Genomic DNA, 25,353 nt, shown 5'->3' on the forward strand with positions numbered 1-25,353 from the left:
CTCATTTTTTCTGCTCAATTTTCTCTTAAAAAACTCAATAAAAAAACTCTGTGTGCACATTGCCACTGAGCAGAAACTCAAAATGCCCTATTCAGTGTTGTTCAGGCCAGTCTTGATGAGCAGATGTTCTGGAGTAAGACACTCCTGATCAGTGTCAGACTGGGGCGGTATGGGCCCACCAGTAACATTGACTCTGGGGGCCAACTGATCAACTACATGTAAATATTACATTCACAAATGTACCTATTCTCTATACTGTAACATGCTGGGTAGTTTGTAAAATGAATGATGAGACGCTTTCTTTATCTTTACATAGTGAAACAAGTATATTGTACCATCTACTGATTATGTTAGAGGGGTAAGTGACATACTACCACAAAGGGGCCCACCGGAGAATTCTCCAGCTTTCCAGTGTGCCAGTGGAAGCCTACTCCTGATTTATGAAGAGATGCATGCCCCTTCAGAAATCTGGTGTCTGATAATTGGCGTGCACCTCCATGCACTAACACTACTCCAGAAGTCTCACTCCAGTCAGATACTGGAGTGAGATTTTTGTCATATGAAAAGCCAGAGCTTGTCATGATTTAGATGAGCTGTGTAGTCCGGCTCAGTTTTTATTTCTTTTAGGGTACGCTCATTCTAACAATCAATCCGATTTTAATCCAGAAAAGTAGGATGATTTTTTTTCTCACTTGTGCTGTTTGTATGTAAAATCCGTTCTTTTCTCAGGCGCTATTGTTCATTTACAATAATTTAAACAATCATTCACAGTGTCCTATGGTACAAAATGGTAATGTATTCATAAAACACCGATACCACAAGGATGGCTCATTTGGCATCTGATTTTTTTCTCTCACCCATCCATTTGAAGAGGTGAGACTCTTCTGATTTACACATCCACCTGAAGCATGCTGCATTTTTTTCTTAACGCCGTATACAGTTGGGAAAACAATTGCAGATCTGCAATGTTTCATTGAATAACGTGGGTCGGAGTGCAGACTCTTTTTTTTTCTTCTTGCATTGCATTTGTCCGAGTTATACGCTAGTGTGAGTTTATCCTAAATTGAATTTTTTAAAGATGGGCAGAGGCTAAAAAAAGGTGGTTCTTAAGTGCCAGCTTTTTTTTTTAAAATACTTAATATCTTGGCTTTATTAATATTAATACCTTATGTTTTACAGATATAGTGATAAATGTTTACTTGTTTTATTTCATTATTTTTAATGGGAATACTGAGATGATTTAAATATAAATGGTTTTTTTAATTTTTAAAAACTGTTTTTCCTATTTTATTTAATATTTTAGTCCTTCTAGGAGACAGTTACTTATGTTCAATTGATTGCTTATAATATATACCACATTATTGCATTATATAGTGAAACACTGCTTTTTCCTATAGAGCTCAGCTTGTAGCTCATCGTGACAGGAGGACCAAGATGGCATGACAATCTGTCATTTTCCCATCATGTTGCGGAGGGCCAATGGGAATAGTGTTTGCTGTGATATAATTTAAATGCCACTGATAGTGATTGACACCAGCATTTAAATGGTTAAAAAGCAGTGACCGTAGCAAGCTCCAGCACAAAATAGGTTAAAAGTGGCCTATAACTTGCCATAAATATGGAATTGTTTTATCTGTCTCAATGTATCTCTTGTACAGCATATAGCATTTTTATTTCTATTTTTCCTGTGTTTCTCCACTTTCTAAGATGTGGACCCCTCTTCATTGTATAAAATTCCATGAACCTTTAAATCAAATTCTAGCACACAGTATGATTATAAAAAGCCTGGAATTGTTATTATTGCAATGATTAATGATACATTTTTAATCATTTTTAGATCAAAATATATGAAGAAGACTTCAATAAGGAAAGAGCTGATAATCTGAAGCTAACAAAAGAAAATAAGGAGCTGCAACAAATTATCCATCAACTAAAGCAAAAGTTACATATATAAATCCCTTGGTGATGTTTTGGAAAGATGTCAATTTTTATTTTCATCTTAGTATGGGCTATATGAATCAATATGACAGGGCCAACATTAGAGAATTGGTGTGGGGGGGGTGGGGGGGCTGGCAATTGCACAGGGTTTCAACCTCAGAAGTGGTCCCTGCCAGGCCCCACACAGTTTTTCCAGTTGGCTGCTACAGTGCACCATCATCAGCCATCAATAGCTATAAGTGAACAAAGCAGCAGCTCATCTGCTAGCACATTATCACTTTTAGGTACTGATAAAACTGTTCTTACTACCTTAATAAAACTGTTTATACCACCTTAATAATGTCCCCTTCTCCAGCTCTTCTTCACACAGAAGATTTCCACTTCCGATAGGTTGTACTACTGCTACTGCAACATGATATATCATCTCGGTCTGGCCAAAATGGATGGGAGGATGATTACAGCTTTCATTTGGTTACTTAATTGTACCCAGGTCTTTTGCATAAAATGTTTGTATAATGTTAGTAGTTTGAATAGTTAATTTGTGCACATTTAGTTTGTATGAAAAAGAGAGAGAGACATATATACCAATTTACAAAATGGAAAGTCATGACACTGGCTGAAATTTATCAGTATTTAGAAATTAATCCTGTGACTTAGTGAAAAAGAATATCAGCATGTTCAACTAATGGCTTATAAAAAGATGTCTCATTACCAAGATGACCCACAAGAAACATCTCATGATGGGTAAAGCCAGAGAGCTATCTCAAGACCTTCGCATTCCAGCTAGAATAGCCCAGGTAATCAACTGTCCTAAATCCAATAGAAAATTTTATAGAAGGAACTACAGTTCTGAATTCATAGATGAAGCTAACGGAACCTTCAGGATTTGAAGAGTGTTTGTCTGTTAGAATGGGCCAAGATCACACCTAATCAATGCATACGACTAGTTTCTCCATACAGAAAGGGTCTTGAAGCTGTCAACACCAATAAAGGCTTTTGTTCAAAGTAAATCATTTTCAGTAAGCATGTTCAATAATTTTTCCCTGTGTAATTTCTCATTATTTTACAACACTAAATTTATGGACATCTATAGTTTAATTTTTTTGCTTGTGTGAAGTGGATGGGTTGTTACTAGGGATGATTGAATACCCTATTATTCGCTTAGACGGATATCCGACGAATACCTCGCAGCTATTCGAGTATTCGCGAATATCTAACGCACAATGCAAGTGTATGGGAAACCAGAATAATTTCATATTGGACCCGTCGGTGACCTGTGGTGACTGAGGAAAAGGCTGAAATGGATGGGAAAAAGCAGAAACAGTATGGGCACTGCCTGTAGAAGGTGTCTCACTGCATTTCTGCCCCCTCCCGATTCATCCAAGATGACAGGACGCACACTATCGCGCCACCCACATTCACCCTCTTCCTCTGATTTCTGTCGCATGTGCCATGATACATGCGAGAGAAAATAATAATTATCCCTAATGCACATTTACTGCTTTCCCTGTTATGATCTGGTCACCGTGGGCAATCACAAAAATACCATCAGCAGAAAAACACAAGAGTAGTTGGAACCTGAGCTAACCGCAATCCCCTATCTGTCAGACCACCCTGGAAGTAGCCGTGGAGCGTTCCTAAACACACCTAGACGCCTCGTCACAGCCGGAGAAACTTACTACACCTCACAGATAGAAATGAGGAAACCTGTCTTGCCTTAGAGTAGTTACTAAAGGAATAGCAAGCCCCCAACATATAAAACTAATGGTAATGTAAGAAAACACAATACACAGATAGGAAAGATAGGTTAGCAAAGCCAAGGCCCAACTTCCTAGATAGAACAGGATAAGACAGATAACTGATTGCGGCCAGCAAAAAACCCTTAAAAAAATACCAATCTCCCGATAATAAAAAATACTGAGACCACATGGACTCTCCTCCACTATATCAGGGACTCTTGTAAATAATGGGAGAAACAAAATACCAAAAAAACCCACAAGAAATACAAAAGTGCAAATAATCAAATAGAACAGGGAGAATCTCCCTTTTCTTGCAGTGGGGCCTGCAGAGGGGGAACCCCCATGCTCATCAAAACAGAAAGACAATTCCTCTCCTGCAAGAAAACAGACTTTAAGCAAAATGAAAAGAAACACAACCACCCTTAGGTGTGGATCAGGCAATAAAGCAAAGAACTTGCAACTTATCAGGAATGGTACAAGCACAGGATAAATAGAAGGACAAACTCCAAGCAAATTCAGATACAGAGGATAAACATCTATCACCAGCCCCAGCCAGCAGACACTGCTCTACTATATAGCCCAGGCTGATCTGCAATTGGGCCTCCCAATTAACTCCCACACCTGTTGAGTCACAGTCAGCTTCACCCCCAGTCCTGACCACCACATAGAGCTCCAAACCATCACCCCCTCGGATGACATTCCCAACATTTCCCTGTTCACCGGCAACTCTGATTGGCTGCTGTCAGAACCCGCCCACAGACAGCATCTGTGATTGTTTGGAATCACAGACGCTGTGTGCAGGTCTATATTGTGGTATAAAATAAATAAACAATTAGCGTAGGGTCCCACTGTATTAATATCAGCAGACATAAATCCATGGCTACAGGCTGCAGCCCCTGACCGTAAACTTATCTTGGCTGTGTATCAAAATAGAAGCAACCGCATGGAGCTTTTTAAAAATGATTTATCTAAATGAAAAATTTTAAAAAAAGGCATGCGGTCCCACCTAATTTTAATACCCAGCCATGATAAAGCCTAATAGCGGGGGGCTGGTATTCTCAGGCTGGAGACAGATGTTTATTAAGCCCCCCAGTCTAAAAATAGCAGCCTGCAGCAGCCCAGGATTGCAGCATCCATTAAATGCAACAATCCCAGCACTTTACTGGGGTCTTCCTGCCCTGATGCAGTGCGAATTGTGGTAATAAAGGGTTACCCCCCCATTACTAATTTGTAAGTAAAAGTAAATATTCACAAACACCAAAAAAATCCTTTATTTGGAATAAAATACAAATAAATACCCTCTTTCACCACTTTTGTAACCCTAAAAACACCCCTGCAGGTCCAAGCTAATCCACATGAGCTCCCACAACAATTTCAGGTCTGCTACATTATTGAAGACACAGCATGCGATCATAGAACATGACCGAATGTTGTGAGCTTCAGACAGAGACTGAGCCTCAGCAATGAGTGGTGACATCACTCAGGTTAGTTGCGGTCACAGCTGGAGGTTCCCACTGCCCTCCACCTGTGATCGCAGGTAACCAGACCTCAGGTGACCTCAATGAACTCATACTGAATTCACAGACCTGCATATCCTGGCAGAAAACTGTTGTTTTTTTTGCCAAGAGATGCAGATTTAGTGCTGAAATTTTTACACCTTATTTCTGCAGTCAATGTACACCTCCTGTCAAAAAAATATATCACTACCACATGCGGTATGATGTGGCATTGACGTTTTGTTTTCTTTTTCCAGGAGTTGTAGATTCTGTGCATGAATATGGTGTAAAAAATGTGAGCACCAAATCTGCATCTCTTGACAGAAAAATGCACAAAAACGGTTTTGATGCAGTTTCGGTGCAGTTTTCTTCCAGGAGGTGCAAATTTGGTGCTGAAACATTTAAACCCTATTAAGTCACCCAATCTACACCTCCTGGCAAAAAAAGAGCAGCCAGGTACATTCAGACTATAGCATGCACCCTAATTTTTCTACCAAATTTGGGGGGATAAAAAGTGAGTCTTAAGGCTACTTTACACACTGCGATATCGGTCCCGATATCGCTAGTGTGGGCACCCGCCCCCATCTGTTGCGCGACACGGGCAAATCGCTGCCCGTGCCGAACAACATCGTCCAGAGCCGTCACACATACTTACCTGTCCGGCGACGTCGCTGTGACCAGCGAACCGCCTCCTTTCTAAGGGACAGTCCGTGCGGCATCACAGCGACGTCACTGAAGCGTCACTGAACCGCCGCCCAATAGTAGCGGAGGGGCGGAGATGATAGGGACGTAACATCCCGCCCACCTCCTTCCTTCTGCATAGCAGCCGGGAGGCAGGTAAGGGGAGCTTCCTCGTTCCTGCGGTGTCACACGGAGCGATGTGTGCTGCCGCAGGAACGAGGAACAACTTCGTTACTGCTGCAGTAACGATTTTTAAGAATGGACCCCCATGTCGCCGATTAGCGATTTTGCACGTTTTTGCAACGATGCAAAATCGCTTATCGGTGTCACACGCAACGGCATCGCTAATGCGGCCGGATGTGCGTCACGAATTCCGTGACCCCAACGACTCCACATTAGCGATGTCGCAGCGTGTAAAGCCCCCTTTAGGCGGGCTTTGCACACTACGACATCGCAGGTGCGATATCGGTGGGGTCAAATTGAAAATGATGTACTTCCGGCATCGCATGCAACATAGTAGTGTGTAAAGGTTCGATGATACGATTAACGAGCGCAAAAGCGTCGTAATCGTATCATCGGTGCAGCGTCAGCGTAATCCATAATTACGCTGACGCGATGGTCCGATGTTGTTCCTCGCTACTGCGGCAGCACACATCGCTGTGTGCGAAGTCGGAGGAGCGAGGAACATCTCCTACCGGCGTCACCGCAGCTTCCGTAGGATATGCGGAAGGAAGAAGGTGGGCGGGATGTTTACATCCCGCTCATCTCCGCCCCTCCGCTCCTATTGGCCGCCTGCCGTGTGACGTCACAGTGACCCTGCACAACCCGCCCCCTTAATATGGAGGCGGGTCACCGGCTAGAGCGACGGTCGCAGGGCAGGTGAGTGCATGTGAAGCCGGCGTAGCGATAATTTTCGCTACGCCAGCTTTCACAAGATATTGTACCTGCGACGGGGGCGGGGACTATCGCGTGCAACATCGCAGCATCGGCTTGCGAAATCGCAACGTGCAAAGCCCGCTTATAGTTTGAAAGATACGGTATGTAGAAGAATGTAATATATCATGTAATGTAAGAGCCAAGCAGATATAAAGCAATAGTATGGTCATCAAGGTTTCACTCTTTTAATGTAAACATGTATAAAATAGTCATAGCAAAATAATTTTTTCACATTAATGTATTAATAAAGTAGAATCATTATTTTGTTTTAAATAAATATTTTCTAGTAGTGACACATTTTTTAAAGACCTAAAAGGTTTCTCCACATTTCAGATAAATCTGTTTAAGTGTATACGCACAATAGCGAATAAAAAAAAAAATTGGTCTCATTTTCATCTAGAAAAGTAGGAAGTTTTTTTCTCACTAGTCATCCGTGTGCTGTCTGAGTGCTATCTCTATGCAATCCGTTTTTTTTCTCAGCAGATATTATTTATCATTTCCAAGACCATTTACAGTGTCCTATGCTACACAAGGGTAATACATTCGTAAAAATTAGATGCCCCTTGGATGGTTCATGGGGCATCTAATTTTTTTCTCGCACCCATTGGCTTGAATGAGTGAGTCTCGCCCGATTTACACGTCCACTTCCATTATGCTGTGATATTTTCCTCAGGACTCAGCTGAGAAAAAAAAATTGCAGATATGCAATAACATGAGTCCAAGTGCAATCCCTTTTTTCGCGCATTGCACTTGTCTGAGTTATATGCTTGTGTAAGTGACCACTTTGGCTGATTTTCACCTGACTTGATCATATATTGTTTGAAAGCACATACAGAGAAAAACACACATACATTAGAAATAAATCTTATACACCATACCGCCCAACATTGGAAGAAGAGAAAGAAGAACAAATTATGTCCAATATAGAAAGAAAAAACGGCACTCACCAAATCGTTGCTGTGCAGGTAGCAGCTTTATTTCAAGCGCAGAGGTAACATGTGCAGTGGGGGCTGGTGGGGAGGGACAGCTCGCCGGACACGTCAGACGACGGCCGTTTCGCACTTACACAGTGCTTCAGCTGGTCTGAGTAGGTATGACATCAGATCCGTTATATCCACATACCACATGTGGCCGATGTCAAGATAATTAAAAAATGTTAAAAACAATAAGTGTATACCCAAATCTTACTGAACATGCAACAATGTAGCAAAGGTTTACATATATACAAAGCAATAAAATGTACATTGAATCATCCTAAGAATACACTAAGGTCATTCCTTTCATTTAACCCTAACGGGCCTGTGGCATTGAACTTCATAATATATTCAGATTCCCTCCTAAGTAATAATTTATGGGAGTCGCCTCCTCTGGGTGGGGGTTCTATCAAGTCGATCCCTGCAAAAGACAGTACATTCTGATCGGAATTATGACATTCATTTATATGGTTAATCAACCTCGTGGCTCCCAACCCGCTCTCAATAGAATTCCTATGTTCTCTGAACCTTACAAAAAGCTGCCGTATAGTTTTACCTATGTAAAAATATTTACACGGACAAAAAACTATGTAAACGACCATTTTGGTCTTGCAAGTGATCAGATGCTTGACCACATGCAAGTGGCCACCAATTTCAAGTGTCTTACCAATTATGTGGAATCTGCAAAAAGAGCATTTACCACATCGATAATTGCCAATCGGGCCATTATATTGCAACCAGGTTCTGGGAGGTACATACCGCTTTTTGACTATAATGTCACCGATATTCTTGCATCGCCTATGTGTCACTAATGGTTTATTCAAGGCCATTTCTCTGAGTTCAGTTACCCCCTCGATTATATGCCAATTTTTATTTATGACTGATTTTATTTCTCGGTCCATAGGGCCATATTTAAAGTTGAATACAAAGCGATTTAATTGCTTTTTTTCACCCCTTTTCATAAGGTTTTTATTGCGTGGGTCTTTTTCAAATGAGATTTTTTCTTCAGCTTGTTTTTGCATTGAATTAATCAAATCAAGGGGGTAACCTCTTTCTAGAAAACGTTGCCTGAGGTCTATTGTTTGGATATGCAGTGTATCTGGATTGTTGGTAATCCTATTCAATCTTAGGAATTGGCTGAACGGAACAGATCTCAATACGTGCCCTGGGTGGGCACTGCCATAGTGCAACAATGTATTGACAGTGGTAGGCTTTCTATAGAGTTCCCGAGTGATCCCCCCATCCTGGGCTGTCAATTTCACATCCAGGAACTCTATAGTCTTATCACTAAAGGAAAACGTGAAAAGCATGTTGTAGTTATTTTCCAAATTTAAATATGCCACGAAGGATTCAAATTGTTCCTTGCTACCATCCCAGATTATCAATACATCATCCACAAAGCGCTGATATTGCTTTATATGTCTTATGAAGGGATTATCCAGGCTATAAATCAATTTGTCCTCAAGGTGTGCAAGGAAGAGGTTGGCCAGGGTACAAGCCACCGGGGTCCCCATTGCCACTCCACTTTTTTGCAGGTACCAGGAATGGCCAAACTTAAAGGTATTGTGTCCCAAAACCAATAGTAATGCCTCCTCAACAAAATTGATTAAAAGTTCGTTCTCACCAAGTCCTCTCAGCATCTGCACTAACACATTAATACCAAGATGTTGTGGGATCCTGGTAAATAAACTCTCGACGTCAAGTGACGCCCAGAAAAAAGTCTCCTGCCATTCAAAGTGCTCAAGTTGCTGCACTAAATCTCCCGTATCCCTCACAAAGGAGGGAATTGTTTCCAACAGGGGATGGAGCAACCAGTCAAGGTACGCTGAGAGAGGCTCAGTGAGAGAACCCGATCCTGCAACAATGGGTCTCCCCGGTGGCCTGGAAACTGACTTATGCACCTTAGGTAACCAGTACCAATGTGGTCTGGTTGGGAACAAGGGAAACAATTTTTCAGCTCTATTCCTCGTAATAAAGCCTGTCGTCACATGTTTATTTAGAAAACTGCGTAATTTCTCTTTTAATTTGTTTGTTGGGTCACTATCTAGCTTTTGATAAACTAAGCTATTATCAAGATGATGTTTGGCTTCTTCTAAATAGTAATCAGTAGTCATCAGGACTGTGGCACCGCCCTTATCTGCCTTTCTTATTGTGACATTTTTGAGGGATTTGATTTTATTTAAAGCTAATTGTTCTTTTTTTGACAGGTTATTTTTCAAAGCAGGGTATTTTAATGCTCTCATCTCCCTCATAACAATTTCTTGGAATAGATCTATACTATTTCCTGGGGATGTCGGTGGAAAAAAGGAAGATTTTATCCCTCCAGTGAAACTTGTATTGATTTTTGAATTAATTCTCACTGTTGGAAAATCCGCATTATCTGCACTGGCCTCAGTCAGACTTAGCAGCTGTACCGCGTCTTGCGCAATCTTATTCACCTCTGAACCTTCATAAGAAAAACCTAAAGGGCTGATATGACATTGCCTTTCACGTACACAAACAGACATAGAGTCTTTCTGAATATTGGAAAAATGTTTTTTTAAATGCAATTTACGACAAGCTTTATACAAGTCAATTTCAAATTCAACCAGGTCGAACGGTTCCGGAATGCAGAAATGTAATCCCTTCTCCAAAATCGCATGCATATCTGCATCTAGTACATGATCCGTAAGGTTGTAGACTTTCTTTTTATTTGGAAGAATAGGGGTTAATCCCTCCAGGACACATTCTTCCTTTTCCCCATAAGATGTTCGTTTGCTCCTTCCACCACCCCTTCTTGTCTTTCTCCTAAAGGGTTATTGGACGAATTGGAAGAAATTCTGTCATCACTAAATTTCTTTTTTGTAGGGGGCGGTTCCTCCTGACCGCTTGAGTCAGAGTCCGTGGTCCATGCGGTTTTTTTATTATTATTAGCGGTTCTATTGAATTTTTTACTCAATTTACCTTTTTTGAAAAAAGGGGAACTATCACTATTTTTATTCCATTTGAAGACATTGTTAGAGTCATAGTCTGCCTTATCCCGTAGGAATTTTTCTTTTTTGCGCTCTTTCACTATGGTTTGATAAGGGATACGTTTTTTGTCCAGATTTTGTAAAAATCGGTTCCACTGCTCCTTAGAAAGGCGTGGTTCAAGTTCTTTTCTCAATCTGATCAATTCGGTTGTTATTTTTATATGCTCTTGTTCATTTTTCTGTAGCACTAAATCCAAAAATCTGAGGGAGCATTCAGTTTGAACTTCATGCCATAATTGTTTGAATTCAACATCATCTTGGTAAAATGAAATGGCCTTCATAACCCTAAGGCCTCTAGGGACACGTTTACAGTCTCTATAAGAACGCAAGGATTGTGCCGACCAGAAGAGAGAGATCTCTTTCTCTGCCAAGTTGGAAATTCTGTGTTCTAATGACTTTATACTCAGGATGTCAGTATCCACTTTGCTGTTGCAGTCCAGAAAAAACGTGTTTGCGTCTTCCCTCCCCGCAAGTATTCCAAGCCCATTGTTATCCAATTCAACAACCTCCATAGTATCCGATTCAGCCATATAATGCTAAAAAATCAATTCTTTGGTTGATTTTAATGCTCCTTTGAGTGTGCTCACTGTTGAAGCAGGGATAATAAATTTCAACAAGGAGAGGAGAAGTAAGCAGGGCACTACTCAGCAACAACCATGAACATTTAGCAAAGTCCAAATATGCAGGCTGAATCCAAACTGATCCGGGGTGCACGTGTGCTTGGAGATCAGGTTATATCCAATATAGAAAGAAAAAACGGCACTCACCAAATCGTTGCTGTGCAGGTAGCAGCTTTATTTCAAGCGCAGAGGTAACATGTGCGGTGGGGGCTGGTGGGGAGGGAGAGCTCGCCGGACACGTCAGACGACGGCCGTTTCGCACTTACACAGTGCTTCAGCTGGTCTGAGTAGGTATGACATCAGATCCGTTATATCCACATACCACATGTGGCCGATGTCAAGATAATTAAAAAATGTTAAAAACAATAAGTGTATACCCAAATCTTACTGAACATGCAACAATGTAGCAAAGGTTTACATATATACAAAGCAATAAAATGTACATTGAATCATCCTAAGAATACACTAAGGTCATTCCTTTCATTTAACCCTAACGGGCCTGTAGCATTGAACTTCATAATATATTCAGATTCCCTCCTAAGTAATAATTTATGGGAGTCGCCTCCTCTGGGTGGGGGTTCTATCAAGTCGATCCCTGCAAAAGACAGTACATTCTGATCGGAATTATGACATTCATTTATATGGTTAATCAACCTCGTGGCTCCCAACCCGCTCTCAATAGAATTCCTATGTTCTCTGAACCTTACAAAAAGCTGCCGTATAGTTTTACCTATGTAAAAATATTTACACGGACAAAAAACTATGTAAACGACCATTTTGGTCTTGCAAGTGATCAGATGCTTGACCACATGCAAGTGGCCACCAATTTCAAGTGTCTTACCAATTATGTGGAGATTCCACATAATTGGTAAGACACTTGAAATTGGTGGCCACCTGAACTTGGCAGAGAAAGAGATCTCTCTCTTCTGGTCGGCACAATCCTTGCGTTCTTATAGAGACTGTAAACGTGTCCCTAGAGGCCTTAGGGTTATGAAGGCCATTTCATTTTACCAAGATGATGTTGAATTCAAACAATTATGGCATGAAGTTCAAACTGAATGCTCCCTCAGATTTTTGGATTTAGTGCTACAGAAAAATGAACAAGAGCATATAAAAATAACAACCGAATTGATCAGATTGAGAAAAGAACTTGAATCACGCCTTTCTAAGGAGCAGTGGAACCGATTTTTACAAAATCTGGACAATAAACTTATCCCTTATCAAACCATAGTGAAAGAGCGCAAAAAAGAAAAATTCCTACGGGATAAAGCAGACTATGACTCTAACAATGTCTTCAAATGGAATAAAAATAGTGATAGTTCCCCTTTTTTCAAAAAAGGTAAATTGAGGAAAAAATTCAATAGAACCGCTAATAATAATAAAAAAACCGCATGGACCACGGACTCTGACTCAAGCGGCCATGAGGAACCGCCCCCTACAAAAAAGAAATTTAGTGATGACAGAATTTCTTCCAATTCGTCCAATAACCCTTTAGGAGAAAGACAAGAAGGGGTCGTGGAAGGAGCAAACGAACATCTTATGGGGAAAAGGAAGAATGTGTCCTGGAGGGATTAACCCCTATTCTTCCAAATAAAAAGAAAGTCTACAACCTTACGGATCATGTACTAGATGCAGATATGCATGCGATTTTGGAGAAGGGATTACATTTCTGCATTCCGGAACCGTTCGACCTGGTTGAATTTGAAATTGACTTGTATAAAGCTTGTCGTAAATTGCATTTAAAAAAACATTTTTCCAATATTCAGAAAGACTCTATGTCTGTTTGTGTACGTGAAAGGCAATGTCATATCAGCCCTTTAGGTTTTTCTTATGAAGGTTCAGAGGTGAATAAGATTGCGCAAGACGCGGTACAGCTGCTAAGTCTGACTGAGGCCAGTGCAGATAATGCGGATTTTCCAACAGTGAGAATTAATTCAAAAATCAATACAAGTTTCACTGGAGGGATAAAATCTTCCTTTTTTCCACCGACATCCCCAGGAAATAGTATAGATCTATTCCAAGAAATTGTTATGAGGGAGATGAGAGCATTAAAATACCCTGCTTTGAAAAATAACCTGTCAAAAAAAGAACAATTAGCTTTAAATAAAATCAAATCCCTCAAAAATGTCACAATAAGAAAGGCAGATAAGGGCGGTGCCACAGTCCTGATGACTACTGATTACTATTTAGAAGAAGCCAAACATCATCTTGATAATAGCTTAGTTTATCAAAAGCTAGATAGTGACCCAACAAACAAATTAAAAGAGAAATTACGCAGTTTTCTAAATAAACATGTGACGACAGGCTTTATTACGAGGAATAGAGCTGAAAAATTGTTTCCCTTGTTCCCAACCAGACCACATTGGTACTGGTTACCTAAGGTGCATAAGTCAGTTTCCAGGCCACCGGGGAGACCCATTGTTGCAGGATCGGGTTCTCTCACTGAGCCTCTCTCAGCGTACCTTGACTGGTTGCTCCATCCCCTGTTGGAAACAATTCCCTCCTTTGTGAGGGATACGGGAGATTTAGTGCAGCAACTTGAGCACTTTGAATGGCAGGAGACTTTTTTCTGGGCGTCACTTGACGTCGAGAGTTTATTTACCAGGATCCCACAACATCTTGGTATTAATGTGTTAGTGCAGATGCTGAGAGGACTTGGTGAGAACGAACTTTTAATCAATTTTGTTGAGGAGGCATTACTATTGGTTTTGGGACACAATACCTTTAAGTTTGGCCATTCCTGGTACCTGCAAAAAAGTGGAGTGGCAATGGGGACCCCGGTGGCTTGTACCCTGGCCAACCTCTTCCTTGCACACCTTGAGGACAAATTGATTTATAGCCTGGATAATCCCTTCATAAGACATATAAAGCAATATCAGCGCTTTGTGGATGATGTATTGATAATCTGGGATGGTAGCAAGGAACAATTTGAATCCTTCGTGGCATATTTAAATTTGGAAAATAACTATAACATGCTTTTCACGTTTTCCTTTAGTGATAAGACTATAGAGTTCCTGGATGTGAAATTGACAGCCCAGGATGGGGGGATCACTCGGGAACTCTATAGAAAGCCTACCACTGTCAATACATTGTTGCACTATGGCAGTGCCCACCCAGGGCACGTATTGAGATCTGTTCCGTTCAGCCAATTCCTAAGATTGAATAGGATTACCAACAATCCAGATACACTGCATATCCAAACAATAGACCTCAGGCAACGTTTTCTAGAAAGAGGTTACCCCCTTGATTTGATTAATTCAATGCAAAAACAAGCTGAAGAAAAAATCTCATTTGAAAAAGACCCACGCAATAAAAACCTTATGAAAAGGGGTGAAAAAAAGCAATTAAATCGCTTTGTATTCAACTTTAAATATGGCCCTATGGACCGAGAAATAAAATCAGTCATAAATAAAAATTGGCATATAATCGAGGGGGTAACTGAACTCAGAGAAATGGCCTTGAATAAACCATTAGTGACACATAGGCGATGCAAGAATATCGGTGACATTATAGTCAAAAAGCGGTATGTACCTCCCAGAACCTGGTTGCAATATAATGGCCCAATTGGCAATTATCGATGTGGTAACTGGTCTTTTTGCAGATTCCACATAATTGGTAAGACACTTGAAATTGGTGGCCACTTGCATGTGGTCAAGCATCTGATCACTTGCAAGACCAAAATGGTCGTTTACATAGTTTTTTGTCCGTGTAAATATTTTTACATAGGTAAAACTATACGGCAGCTTTTTGTAAGGTTCAGAGAACATAGGAATTCTATTGAGAGCGGGTTGGGAGCCACGAGGTTGATTAACCATATAAATGAATGTCATAATTCCGATCAGAATGTACTGTCTTTTGCAGGGATCGACTTGATAGAACCCCCACCCAGAGGAGGCGACTCCCATAAATTATTACTTAGGAGGGAATCTGAATATATTATGAAGTTCAATGCTACAGGCCCGTTAGGGTTAAATGAAAGGAATGACCTTAGTGTATTCTTAGGATGATTCAATGTACATTTTATTGCTTTGTATATATGTAAACCTTTGCTACATTGTTGCATGTTCAGTAAGATTTGGGTATACACTTATTGTTTTTAACATTTTTTAATTATCTTGACATCGGCCACATGTGGTATGTGGATATAACGGATCTGATGTCATACCTATTCAGACCAGCTGAAGCACTGTGTAAGTGCGAAACGGCCGTCGTCTGACGTGTCCGGCGAGCTCTCCCTCCCCACCAGCCCCCACCGCACATGTTACCTCTGCGCTTGAAATAAAGCTGCTACCTGCACAGCAACGATTTGGTGAGTGCCGTTTTTTCTTTCTATATTGGATATAACCTGATCTCCAAGCACACGTGCACCCCGGATCGGTTTGGATTCAGCCTGCATATTTGGACTTTGCTAAATGTTCATGGTTGTTGCTGAGTAGTGCCCTGCTTACTTCTCCTCTCCTTGTTAGAACAAATTATGTGTTGAGCATAGCACGCCGTGGCAAATTTTGAACACTCCCCTAGCCATACTCCAAAACCACACTCATTTCTCATTTCTTTTTACCCTAGCAGAAGGAGATAGCTGATTGGCAGTGGCAGTGAGGGACATTCAGGAGATGCCCGAGATTGCAGAGTGTAAACTTAAATCTGGGATTGTCCTGTTGTATCCAGGACGATTGGAACTAAAGGAGACTAAGCAATTCAAGGAACTACAGTCCAGAGTCCAGGACTGTGGTACATGGATGATGGATGCAAGTGTACCGCCCCGGGGCTTGGCTGACTGCCGAGCCACTCGGATCCGTGCTCGCCGGTGGGTGGCTCGAGCTCCTCCCGGACTCGGGGGTCACGTCGCTCTGAAGGGAAGCTGGCGCTATGTGTAGGGACTTTGATGGGGAAGGTTCACAGCCGGGGCCGTGGCGTTTAGGAATGTAAGTTCGTGACGCTACCCACGGGTTGTGGTGAATGTGGACACCACTGCTGCCATTGACTAGGCTCCCGGGGATGCGGTTATGCAGCCAGGTGTTAACCCCTCCGTGGGAAGGGGGTGATGGTCCCGGGGCCTGGTGGTTGTGAGGTGCGGGCGGGATGGTGCGATGTGGCGCGCAGCCCAAGGGCACTGTTGTACTCACTATGACAGATACACCGGAGTCTCTGGTAAACCAGAAAGGATGGAGGTCGGTGCCCGCAGCCGGCTGCGCTTTTCCCCTTACTCAGGTTGGTGGTTCCCGCCTTTCTCCTGCACCTCTGTGGCAGAACTTAACTGCCTATGCTTCAGCAACAGTAGTCCACTCCCCGGCTTTATATGTGTCGTGGAACCCATTTGCCCGCAGGCGCTGGCCCGTGTGATCTCTCTGCCTGTGTGGTGGCTTTCTATCGGTGGGCTGTTGCCATCTTTTGGGTCTTGGGACAGGAAAAGACCTAAGGTCCAGACCTCAATCAGTGAATTCGACGTGGTCCAGTGGCTTCTGGACCTCGTTCTGGGTCTGAGTACCCTTCCTGGTGCTCCGGTTTCCAGTTGGTTCCCCGGTTCGGTACCGGCGGGCCACTACCCTGTCCCGGTCCCTTACGGTTCCACCAGCTGTCTTCCCAGCTCTTGCAGGCGGCAACCACCATCTGCCTCCTGGTCACAGGGTATCTGGGCTCCTATCCAGATCCCTGACAGACGTTGACCCACTACTACTACTCTCCTTCACCTCCAAAACTGATCTGTTTGTGTTTTTCCTGCCTCAGGCTATCCGAACTCCTTGGAAGGTGTGGCCAACCGCCTGGCTCCCCCCCCTGGTGTGAACATCAAGACCTGAGAGGGGTGACTCAGGGTTTTTAGGTTGGCTGGTTACACCTTTTTAGGGGCTGGTGTTTGTGCAGGGGGTCTATCTGTGACTACCTGGCTAGTCCAGGGCGTCACACAAGACTGTGAATCCATTAATGGCCAATCGTTTCCAGTGCAGTTTTTGATTAGTCAGAAGTTCAGAACTTGTGTGATGCCATCTGTGCATAATGCTCCTCTCTCCTCTCTAGTTGGGAGCTACAGATTTATTTCTTGTTCATTCATTCATAGTCATAGCAGCCAGAACGTTCTCATCTTTATGTAGCTTCACTATACAGTGTGACAACTGTCTTTTTTTTGTCTGTAAGGTCATGTTCACATGTTGCATAAATACTGTGTTGTTTTGTTTTCGGCAGGTGTGCACAGCAAACTGCACAAAAACAACCTCTTTTGATTTTTGCTGCATTTTTATGCCTTTTCCTCCCTCATTTAAAAACACTTCTGGTGCAGAAGTAAAACCGCATTTTTAGGTGCTTTTTATAGTACAGAAAAGATTTGATGCTGCACTTAAAACATATTTTTTTTAGGCACCACAGGGTCAGTTGTTGGAGGAGGTCATCAGTGTAGATAAGACCAGGCATGAGCGCTCTCCCTGGAAAGGACTAGCTGACTCCTCAAAACCCCATTGACTCCAGCCCTTACAAGGACAGTACCAAACTGACCCAAAGTAGAATGGCCCTAAAAAGTCTTCACCGAAAAGCCTCCCGACGCGTTTCCTCCTCCAAGATTCATCAGGGGAGATGCTTTAGGTAAAGGGCTAATGATACAAACAAGGAGACCAACTCAAAATGGTCTAATTCTAGGAGAGCTCATGCCCGGTCGTAGACAGCCACTTGACTTATCTACACTAATGACCCCCACCAACAGCTGACCTGGACCTACATATGGGTGAGACCAACCCTTTTTTTCAAGTGTGTAACTGCACATTGTAAGATTATTTATCTGGTTGTATCAGTCATCAGGTAATACATATGCATATGTGTTGCCGCCATGACCATACCCATTTAATTTAAACCCAGTGGACACCACTGTGACCTTGGCTTGGTTCTGTCTGGGTAATGGTTGGCATTATTGGGACAATATATATGGTTATATGTCTGTTCTTTGGATGAATTATCAACTCCATACATCATATTGTATTACTATGTTATCATGAGAGGTTTTGTTCCCACTGGAACACACCTAATCTAAGTTTAAGTAACAGACAGGACTGTTTTTTTGCCTATCATCCGGATCAAAGCAGTTTATTTCACAGTGTCTATCAACTTTGGATACTGATGTGTCGTTGAACTTTTGGATCTTGTCTAATAAATCTGATATATTACTGATAGTTACCATCCCCTATTTGAGTGGTGGTTCCAATATTGGTTCTATTGTGGTCCTTTCGGACATGAATGGTGTTTTCTTTTGTTTGCACAATGTTTTTATGGTTGCAGCACTTCGCAACTTTTTAAAGAAGTTTAATTAAAAGTTATGTATTATCCCCTCTATTATTGCTGATACTTACTTTTACATTTAGAGGTATCATAGGAACGGCCCATCATTACCCGTTTCTGTATTTGCTGGTATTTCTCTTGATATTAATATAATTCCTTTATTGTTCGTAAAGATCGACATGTTTCAGAGACATCCGTCTCCTTCATCAGGACTTCAAAGGAACAATATGTCATCAGATCCATTGAAGCCTCCCCATATACAAGTGAAGTGCCACGTCCACAATATTCTGGCACTCGCTTCATTTTCACAATTACATTCCTCCATGTCTTTTTGCTTCTATCTTCACTAAAATTGTTAAAAAGTTTTTTTATAAGTGAAGAAAAATTGTGTTAAGGGAATCACAACACGATCTCAGGATAAATATCCAGGAATCGAGGGTAAAAAGTGTCAAAGGTCCATTGTGTCTGTAGTGAAGATAGAAGCGAAAAGACATGGAGGAATGTAACTGTGAAAAAGAAGCAAGTGGCAGAATATTGTGGACGTGGCACTTCACTTGTATATAGGGAGGTTTCTCTGGAGCTGATGACATATTGTTCCTTTGATGTCCTGATGAAGGAGACAGATGTCTCTGTAACACATCGCCCTGTACAAACAATAAAGGAATTATATTAATATCAAATTGAGTATTAGCGCGATATAGACACGATTTCTTCTTTTATTCGATTATATGACTTACACCTCTGGGCTGCAGCAAATACTATCATTATATGTGCTTCAAAGGGGTTATGACTTTGACTTTGCACAACCTGAAAAGACCCTATTGCGCTTCTCTACTCCACAGTATAAGTACCTGAATTGTTTTAATGTATCAGACAATTAGATTGGTATTGTATTTTAATAATAATAATAATAATAATAATAATAATAATAATAATATTATTACTTCTAAATATTGCTTACATATTTTCATGTACAAATTGATATTCACCTAGTTATGCACACAAAGGCCCTGATTCATTAAAGCAATTACAACAAAATTGTGGCATAAATTGCTTTGAAAAGTTGCAAAATTTTGGCGCAACTGAGAGTTACAAACAGTTTTTGTGACTTTTGGCTCTTTCACTCTAAAATGAAGAGAATTGGGTAGAGCTGTGGCATGATGGGGAGTTGTTGGGGCGTGATGCCATGGCTCATCTAATTCATAGCGAGCTGTGCCGTTCCTTATGGGAACTGGTGTAAGATTTTTGGTGTAACACAAAGAAGCGCATGCTGTTGGTCATGCACCCCTAATTCATGAAGACATATGTACCTCTGCATGAATCATGAACATCTGACTCCAACACCCCCCCTCATTAATGACAGAATCGCCGGTCTTGATAGATCGGGGTCAATATCCCTAGAATCATTCATATTTTGAAGAACCAGTGGAGAATAGAATCTTCAAACATTCACTCATGACCTGGCACAACCTAGCAAATATGCCTGTTTGGCTGATATTAGGAATGAAGGGCCAGGACAAGGGTCACTACAGCAGGACGTTGCTCCTAGCAACCAGGAAAACAACTACTGTAGAAAGGAGGGAAATAGGAGTGCAGCAAAGCCCAGACAGATGTTGGTGGTAGGGGACTCTATAATTAGGCGGACAGACAGGGTCATCTGTCGCCGAGACCGTGAATGCCAAACAGTATGTTGTCTGCCGGGTGCTCGGGTTCGGCATATTGCGGATTGGATAGACAGATTGCTGGGTGGGGCTGGGGAAAACCCAGCGGTCATGGTGCACATTGGTGCTAATGACAAAGTTAGAGGCAGGTGGAAGGTCCTTAAAAATGATTACAGGGAACTAGGAGAGAAGCTGAAGTCCAGGACCTCCAAGGTGGTGTTTTCAGAAATACTACCGGTGCCATGAGCGTCACTAGGAAGACAGCGGGAGCTTAGGGAGATAAATTACGTGGCTTAGAAATTGGTGCAGGAAGGAAGGGTTTGGGTTCATGGAGAATTGGGCCGACTTCTCAGTCGGCTACAGGCTTTACGGTAGGGACGGGCTGCACCTCAATGGGGAGGGTGCAGCTGTGCTGGGGGAGAAAATGGTCAGACGGATGGAGGAGCTTTTAAACTAGGATCTGGGGGGAGGTAGGGTAATGGAGCAAAAAAGGGGATAGATAGAGCACATAGAGACAGTGAGATGGTAGGGGTCAATGAAGGAGTAGGGGGGGATGGGACATGCAAGGAACGTAGGGAGTCTAGGAGTAATAAAGGTGTTAATAGTATTAAATGTCTACTGGCAAATGCAAGAAGTCTTGCAAACAAAATGAATGAATTGGAGACTCTTATGTCAACCATGGATTATGATGTGGTGGGCATTATGGAAACCTGGCTGGGTGACAAACATACAGGGTTATAGTACATTTAGGAAGGACAGGAAAGACAAAAAAGGTGGTGGGGTGTGTATATTTATCAAATCTAACCTAAAACCTGTGTTGAATTATGACATTGGGGAGAACTGCAACAATGTAGAGTCAGTATGGGTAAATGTACATGAAGAGGGGAATAATGGAAAAATGCTAATTGGAGTTTGCTATAAGCCTCCTAACATACCTGAACAAATAGAAGGTGAAATGCTGGAACAAATTGAAAAGGCAGCTAATATTAATAATCGGGTTCTTATTATGGGGGATTTCAACTATCCAGACATACAGTGGGACATAGAATCTTCTGGTTCTGCTAAAAGCTGTAAGCTCTTATCTACTATTCAAGACAATTTCCTCTCTCAGATGGTAGATGAATCGACAAGGGGAGATAATCTGCTAGATCTGGTCCTGTCAAATAGACCGGATACAATTTCAGATCTACAGGTCCGGGAGCACTTGGACACCAGCGATCATAATATGGTAAGCTTCAACATAATATTCAATAGAACATTTCAAAGGGGAAATGCTAAAACCTGGAATTTTAGGAAAGCTGATTTCAACAAATTAAGGGAAGAGCTTAAATGTGTAGATTGGGACAAAATCATGATAACTGGGGATACTGAACATAAATGGGGTACGTTTAAGGATATACTACTAGAGTCCTGTAAAAAACTTATACCCTCTGGTAATAAAATGTCCAGGAATAAAAAGAAACCACTATGGATAAATAAGACTGTACAAAGTATAATAAAACAAAAACAAATGGCGTTTAAAATCTTAAAGGCTGAGAATACAGAAATAGCATTTCAGAAGTATAAAGATATCAATAGGAAATGTAAAAAAGAAATCAAACAAGCAAAACTAGCTACTGAAACAAAAATCGCCAATGATATTAATATAAATCCCAAAATCTTTTATAAATACATTAATGCCAAAAGGAAAACAAAGAATAGTATTGGCCCCTTAAAATATAATAACATGTTAGTTATAGAGGACAAACAAAAGACTGAGATATTAGATAGGCATTTCTCATCTGTGTTCACCAAGGAACTGACTGTACCAGGGATCATTCAACAAGTGAAAAATCAAAGTTCACCACCCGATATAATTAATTTAACACAAGATGAAGTACGCCTACGTCTGAGTAAATTAAACATTGACAAATCCCCAGGGCCAGATGGCATTCATCCACAAATATTGAGGCAATTGAGCTCCGTAATCGACAGACCGCTGTATCTCATCTTGTTAGATTCTCTTGTAACAGGGTTGGTGCCTCAGGATTGGAGGATTGCTGATGTGGTACCGATATTTAAGAAAGGTAAGAGGGTAGATCCAGGCAAGTACCGTCCAGTAAGACTGACATCAGTAGTATGCAAAGTTTTTGAGGGCATATTAAGTGATGACATGCAAAAATATATTGCAGAAAATAATTTAATAACTGACAAACAGCATGGATTCATGAAAGATAAGTTGTGTCTAACCAACCTGTTGGGGTTCTATGAGGGGGTAAGTGCAAACCTGGATATTGGTAATGCAGCTGATGTGATTTATTTGGACTTTGAAAAGGCATTTGATACTGTACCACATAATAGCCTTATACTAAAACTCTAGAAGCAAGGACTAGGGGAAACTATGTGCAACTGAGTAAGGAATTGGCTAAAAGATAGGAAACAAAGAGTACTCATAAATGGTACATTCTTAAAAAGGGCTATAGTCAGCAGTGGGGTGCCACAGGGATCTGTGCTAGGACCGATTCTTTTTAATCTCTTTATTAATGACCTTGTGGATGAGATTGATAGTAAAGTGTCAGTCTTTACTGATGACACAAAACTATGTAGGATATTAAAAACTGACCTTGATAGTACAATATTACAAAAAGATCTGGATAAGATGTCAGAATGGGCAGATACTTGGCAAAGGAGATTTAATGTTGATAAATGTAAAGTAATGCATCTAGGACGGAGTAATCCTATAACTGCGTATACATTAAATGGAAGTAAGCTCGGGACTACAGAACAGGAGAACGACTTGGGTATTCTCATTACAAATAAGCTGAGCAGCAGCACTCAATGTCAAGCAGCAGCTGCTAAAGCAAACAAGATTTTAGGGTGTATAAAAAGAGAGATTAGATCCCGTGATCCCAACGTATTGTTACCCCTCTATAAATCACTTGTAAGGCCACATCTGGAATATGGGATCCAGTTTTGGGCTCCACATTTTAAAAAGGACATTCAGAAGTTAGAGTCAGTTCAAAGGAGGGCAACTAGACTACTACAAGGAATGGAAGGCCTCCCATATAATGACAGGTTGAAAAAGTTAGATATGTTTAGCTTAGAAAAAAGATGTCTCAGAGGTGATCTCATTTATATGTATAAATACATGTGTGGTCAATATAAAGGACTGGCACATGACTTATTTCTTCCAAAGACAATACTAAGGACCAGGGAGCACTCACTGCGAGTGGAAGAAAAGCGATTCCAACAGCTAAATAGGAAAGGGTTATTTACAGTTAGAGTAGTCAGACTGTGGAATGCCCTACCACAAGAGGTAGTAATGGCAGATACTATAACAGCTTTCAAAAAAGGGCTGGATGATTTCCTCAGTACACACAACATGGTTGGTTATAAATGACTTAGTGACCAAATGTAGAACTGGTGGAGGAAGGTTGAACTAGATGGACCTAGGTCTTTTTTCAACCTAATTAACTATGTAACTCATCTCTCTCACACATTTTACTTACAGGCCTTCTGCTGTAAGGCAAAACCATCTACTAACAATATGCCTAAAGTATACTTTTTCACATTTGTGAGGACCTTTCTATCAATTATGTTTTAATCGATAGTGAATATTCAGATAAGCAGAGGCCCAGTTCTTTTCTCTTTCCTGTGCGGCAGTCTGCAGACGTAGCCTGATTCTCACTGTTCCTTTGTCTCTGTGTGTTAATTAATTATTCCAATATGTGATTTGCGGATAGCATCTTGTGGTATATATAAAATGTTTATGACGGGTACAGACAGCCAAAGTACATCTCATGGGAAAACAGAAAACAACCCAATGAGCTACAACAGTGGTTGTTTTGAGCCAAGAAGGATTGATCTAAATTACTTCTGTACGACAAACAAAAAGTCCTTTACCGTGTTTATATTTTAAGCTTGCTGCTGAGTTTTTGTTTGAAGTATTCATGAAGTCCATATTGTTGTAATAAGGTTTTATTATTCTGTGTAGCCAGATTACCAGTGGTATGTTCCAGGCCAGCTTCCTCCAGATGTTCAGCAGAAAGACACTGGTAAAAAAGCAGCTGCGTTCTGTAGACGCTTCAACTTGATGTTATTTGATAAACCTTTTTAAGAGTCTTATATACAGAGGTAGGATCTCCAAATAACTGGGAAACTTTACATTTTGTATGTGCTAGAATATTTTTATATTTCATTGAGCAGCAGTATTGTATTACAATGTGGGTTCACCTAGGGTAAATCGGAAGGCATGACAGATTTATGGTCTGTTCACACTAGCCTACTGAACTAAAAAATGATAAATAATCACAATTTTGTTATTATCAGATCTATCGGAATGGCATCAAAATTTGCCCTTATTTTAATAGTTACGAATCACGATATCAGGATTATCGAGTTAAGCACAGATTGTTACTAATAATGTTGGAAAAAAGCATGGACTCCATAGTGGAGAATCTTAAAGGGAACCTGTCATCAGAAATTTGGCTTTCAACCTAAATGTTTCCCCCTCTGCAGCTCCTGGGCTGCATTGTAGTAAGGTTTCTATACTTTTTGTGCCCCCTTTTGAACCAAAATAAATACTTTATAAAGTTATACCTTTTGGTATGAAAATCTTGTAAATTCTCCATGGGGGCGGGCCGTCTGGCGTCCGTTGCTGTCCCTTACGCCGTCCCCCCACGCTCCAAATCATCCCTCAGGACACCGCCCACTGCGCCCGAGGTCCCGTGCACGCCAGGACACCTGGTGACGTGGTCGCAGGCACGAAAGTATGGGCGGCGCTGTGATTGCATCGCAAGTGCCTGCCCATACTTTCGTGGCCGCGCTCTCCCTTCTGTACGTCGCTCAGATCCTCTCCGCTCCTCTCATCTATTTCCTGCTGCAGGGTATGATGGGAAGGAGGTGACATCTGGTCATTTGACCGGCGCAGAACGCTGGAAGCAGAGGGGAAAGTGCGGTTACGAGGTTATGGGCGGCACTTGCTGATGACACTCACAGCACCGCCCATAACCTCATGCTTGCGCAAAACGTCACCAGCGGTCACACGTGCACGCAGTG

General features: G+C 41.4%; 1 protein-coding gene across 1 annotated transcript in view; it reads left to right on the plus strand.

Annotated features, from left to right (window-relative positions):
- The window catches only part of TNIP3 (TNFAIP3 interacting protein 3), a 31,114-nt gene extending 29,092 nt beyond the window's left edge, over window positions 1-2,022 (plus strand). The window contains exon 5 of the mRNA XM_075336336.1: window positions 1,838-2,022. Within this exon, the coding sequence (XP_075192451.1) occupies window positions 1,838-1,954 (117 nt within the window). The 3' untranslated portion in view covers window positions 1,955-2,022. The remainder of the gene's footprint in view (window positions 1-1,837) is intronic.
- Window positions 2,023-25,353: the final 23,331 nt, after the last annotated feature.

The sequence above is a fragment of the Anomaloglossus baeobatrachus genome, chromosome 1, assembly GCF_048569485.1.
Source record: "Anomaloglossus baeobatrachus isolate aAnoBae1 chromosome 1, aAnoBae1.hap1, whole genome shotgun sequence".
Taxonomy (NCBI): Eukaryota; Metazoa; Chordata; class Amphibia; order Anura; family Aromobatidae; genus Anomaloglossus; species Anomaloglossus baeobatrachus.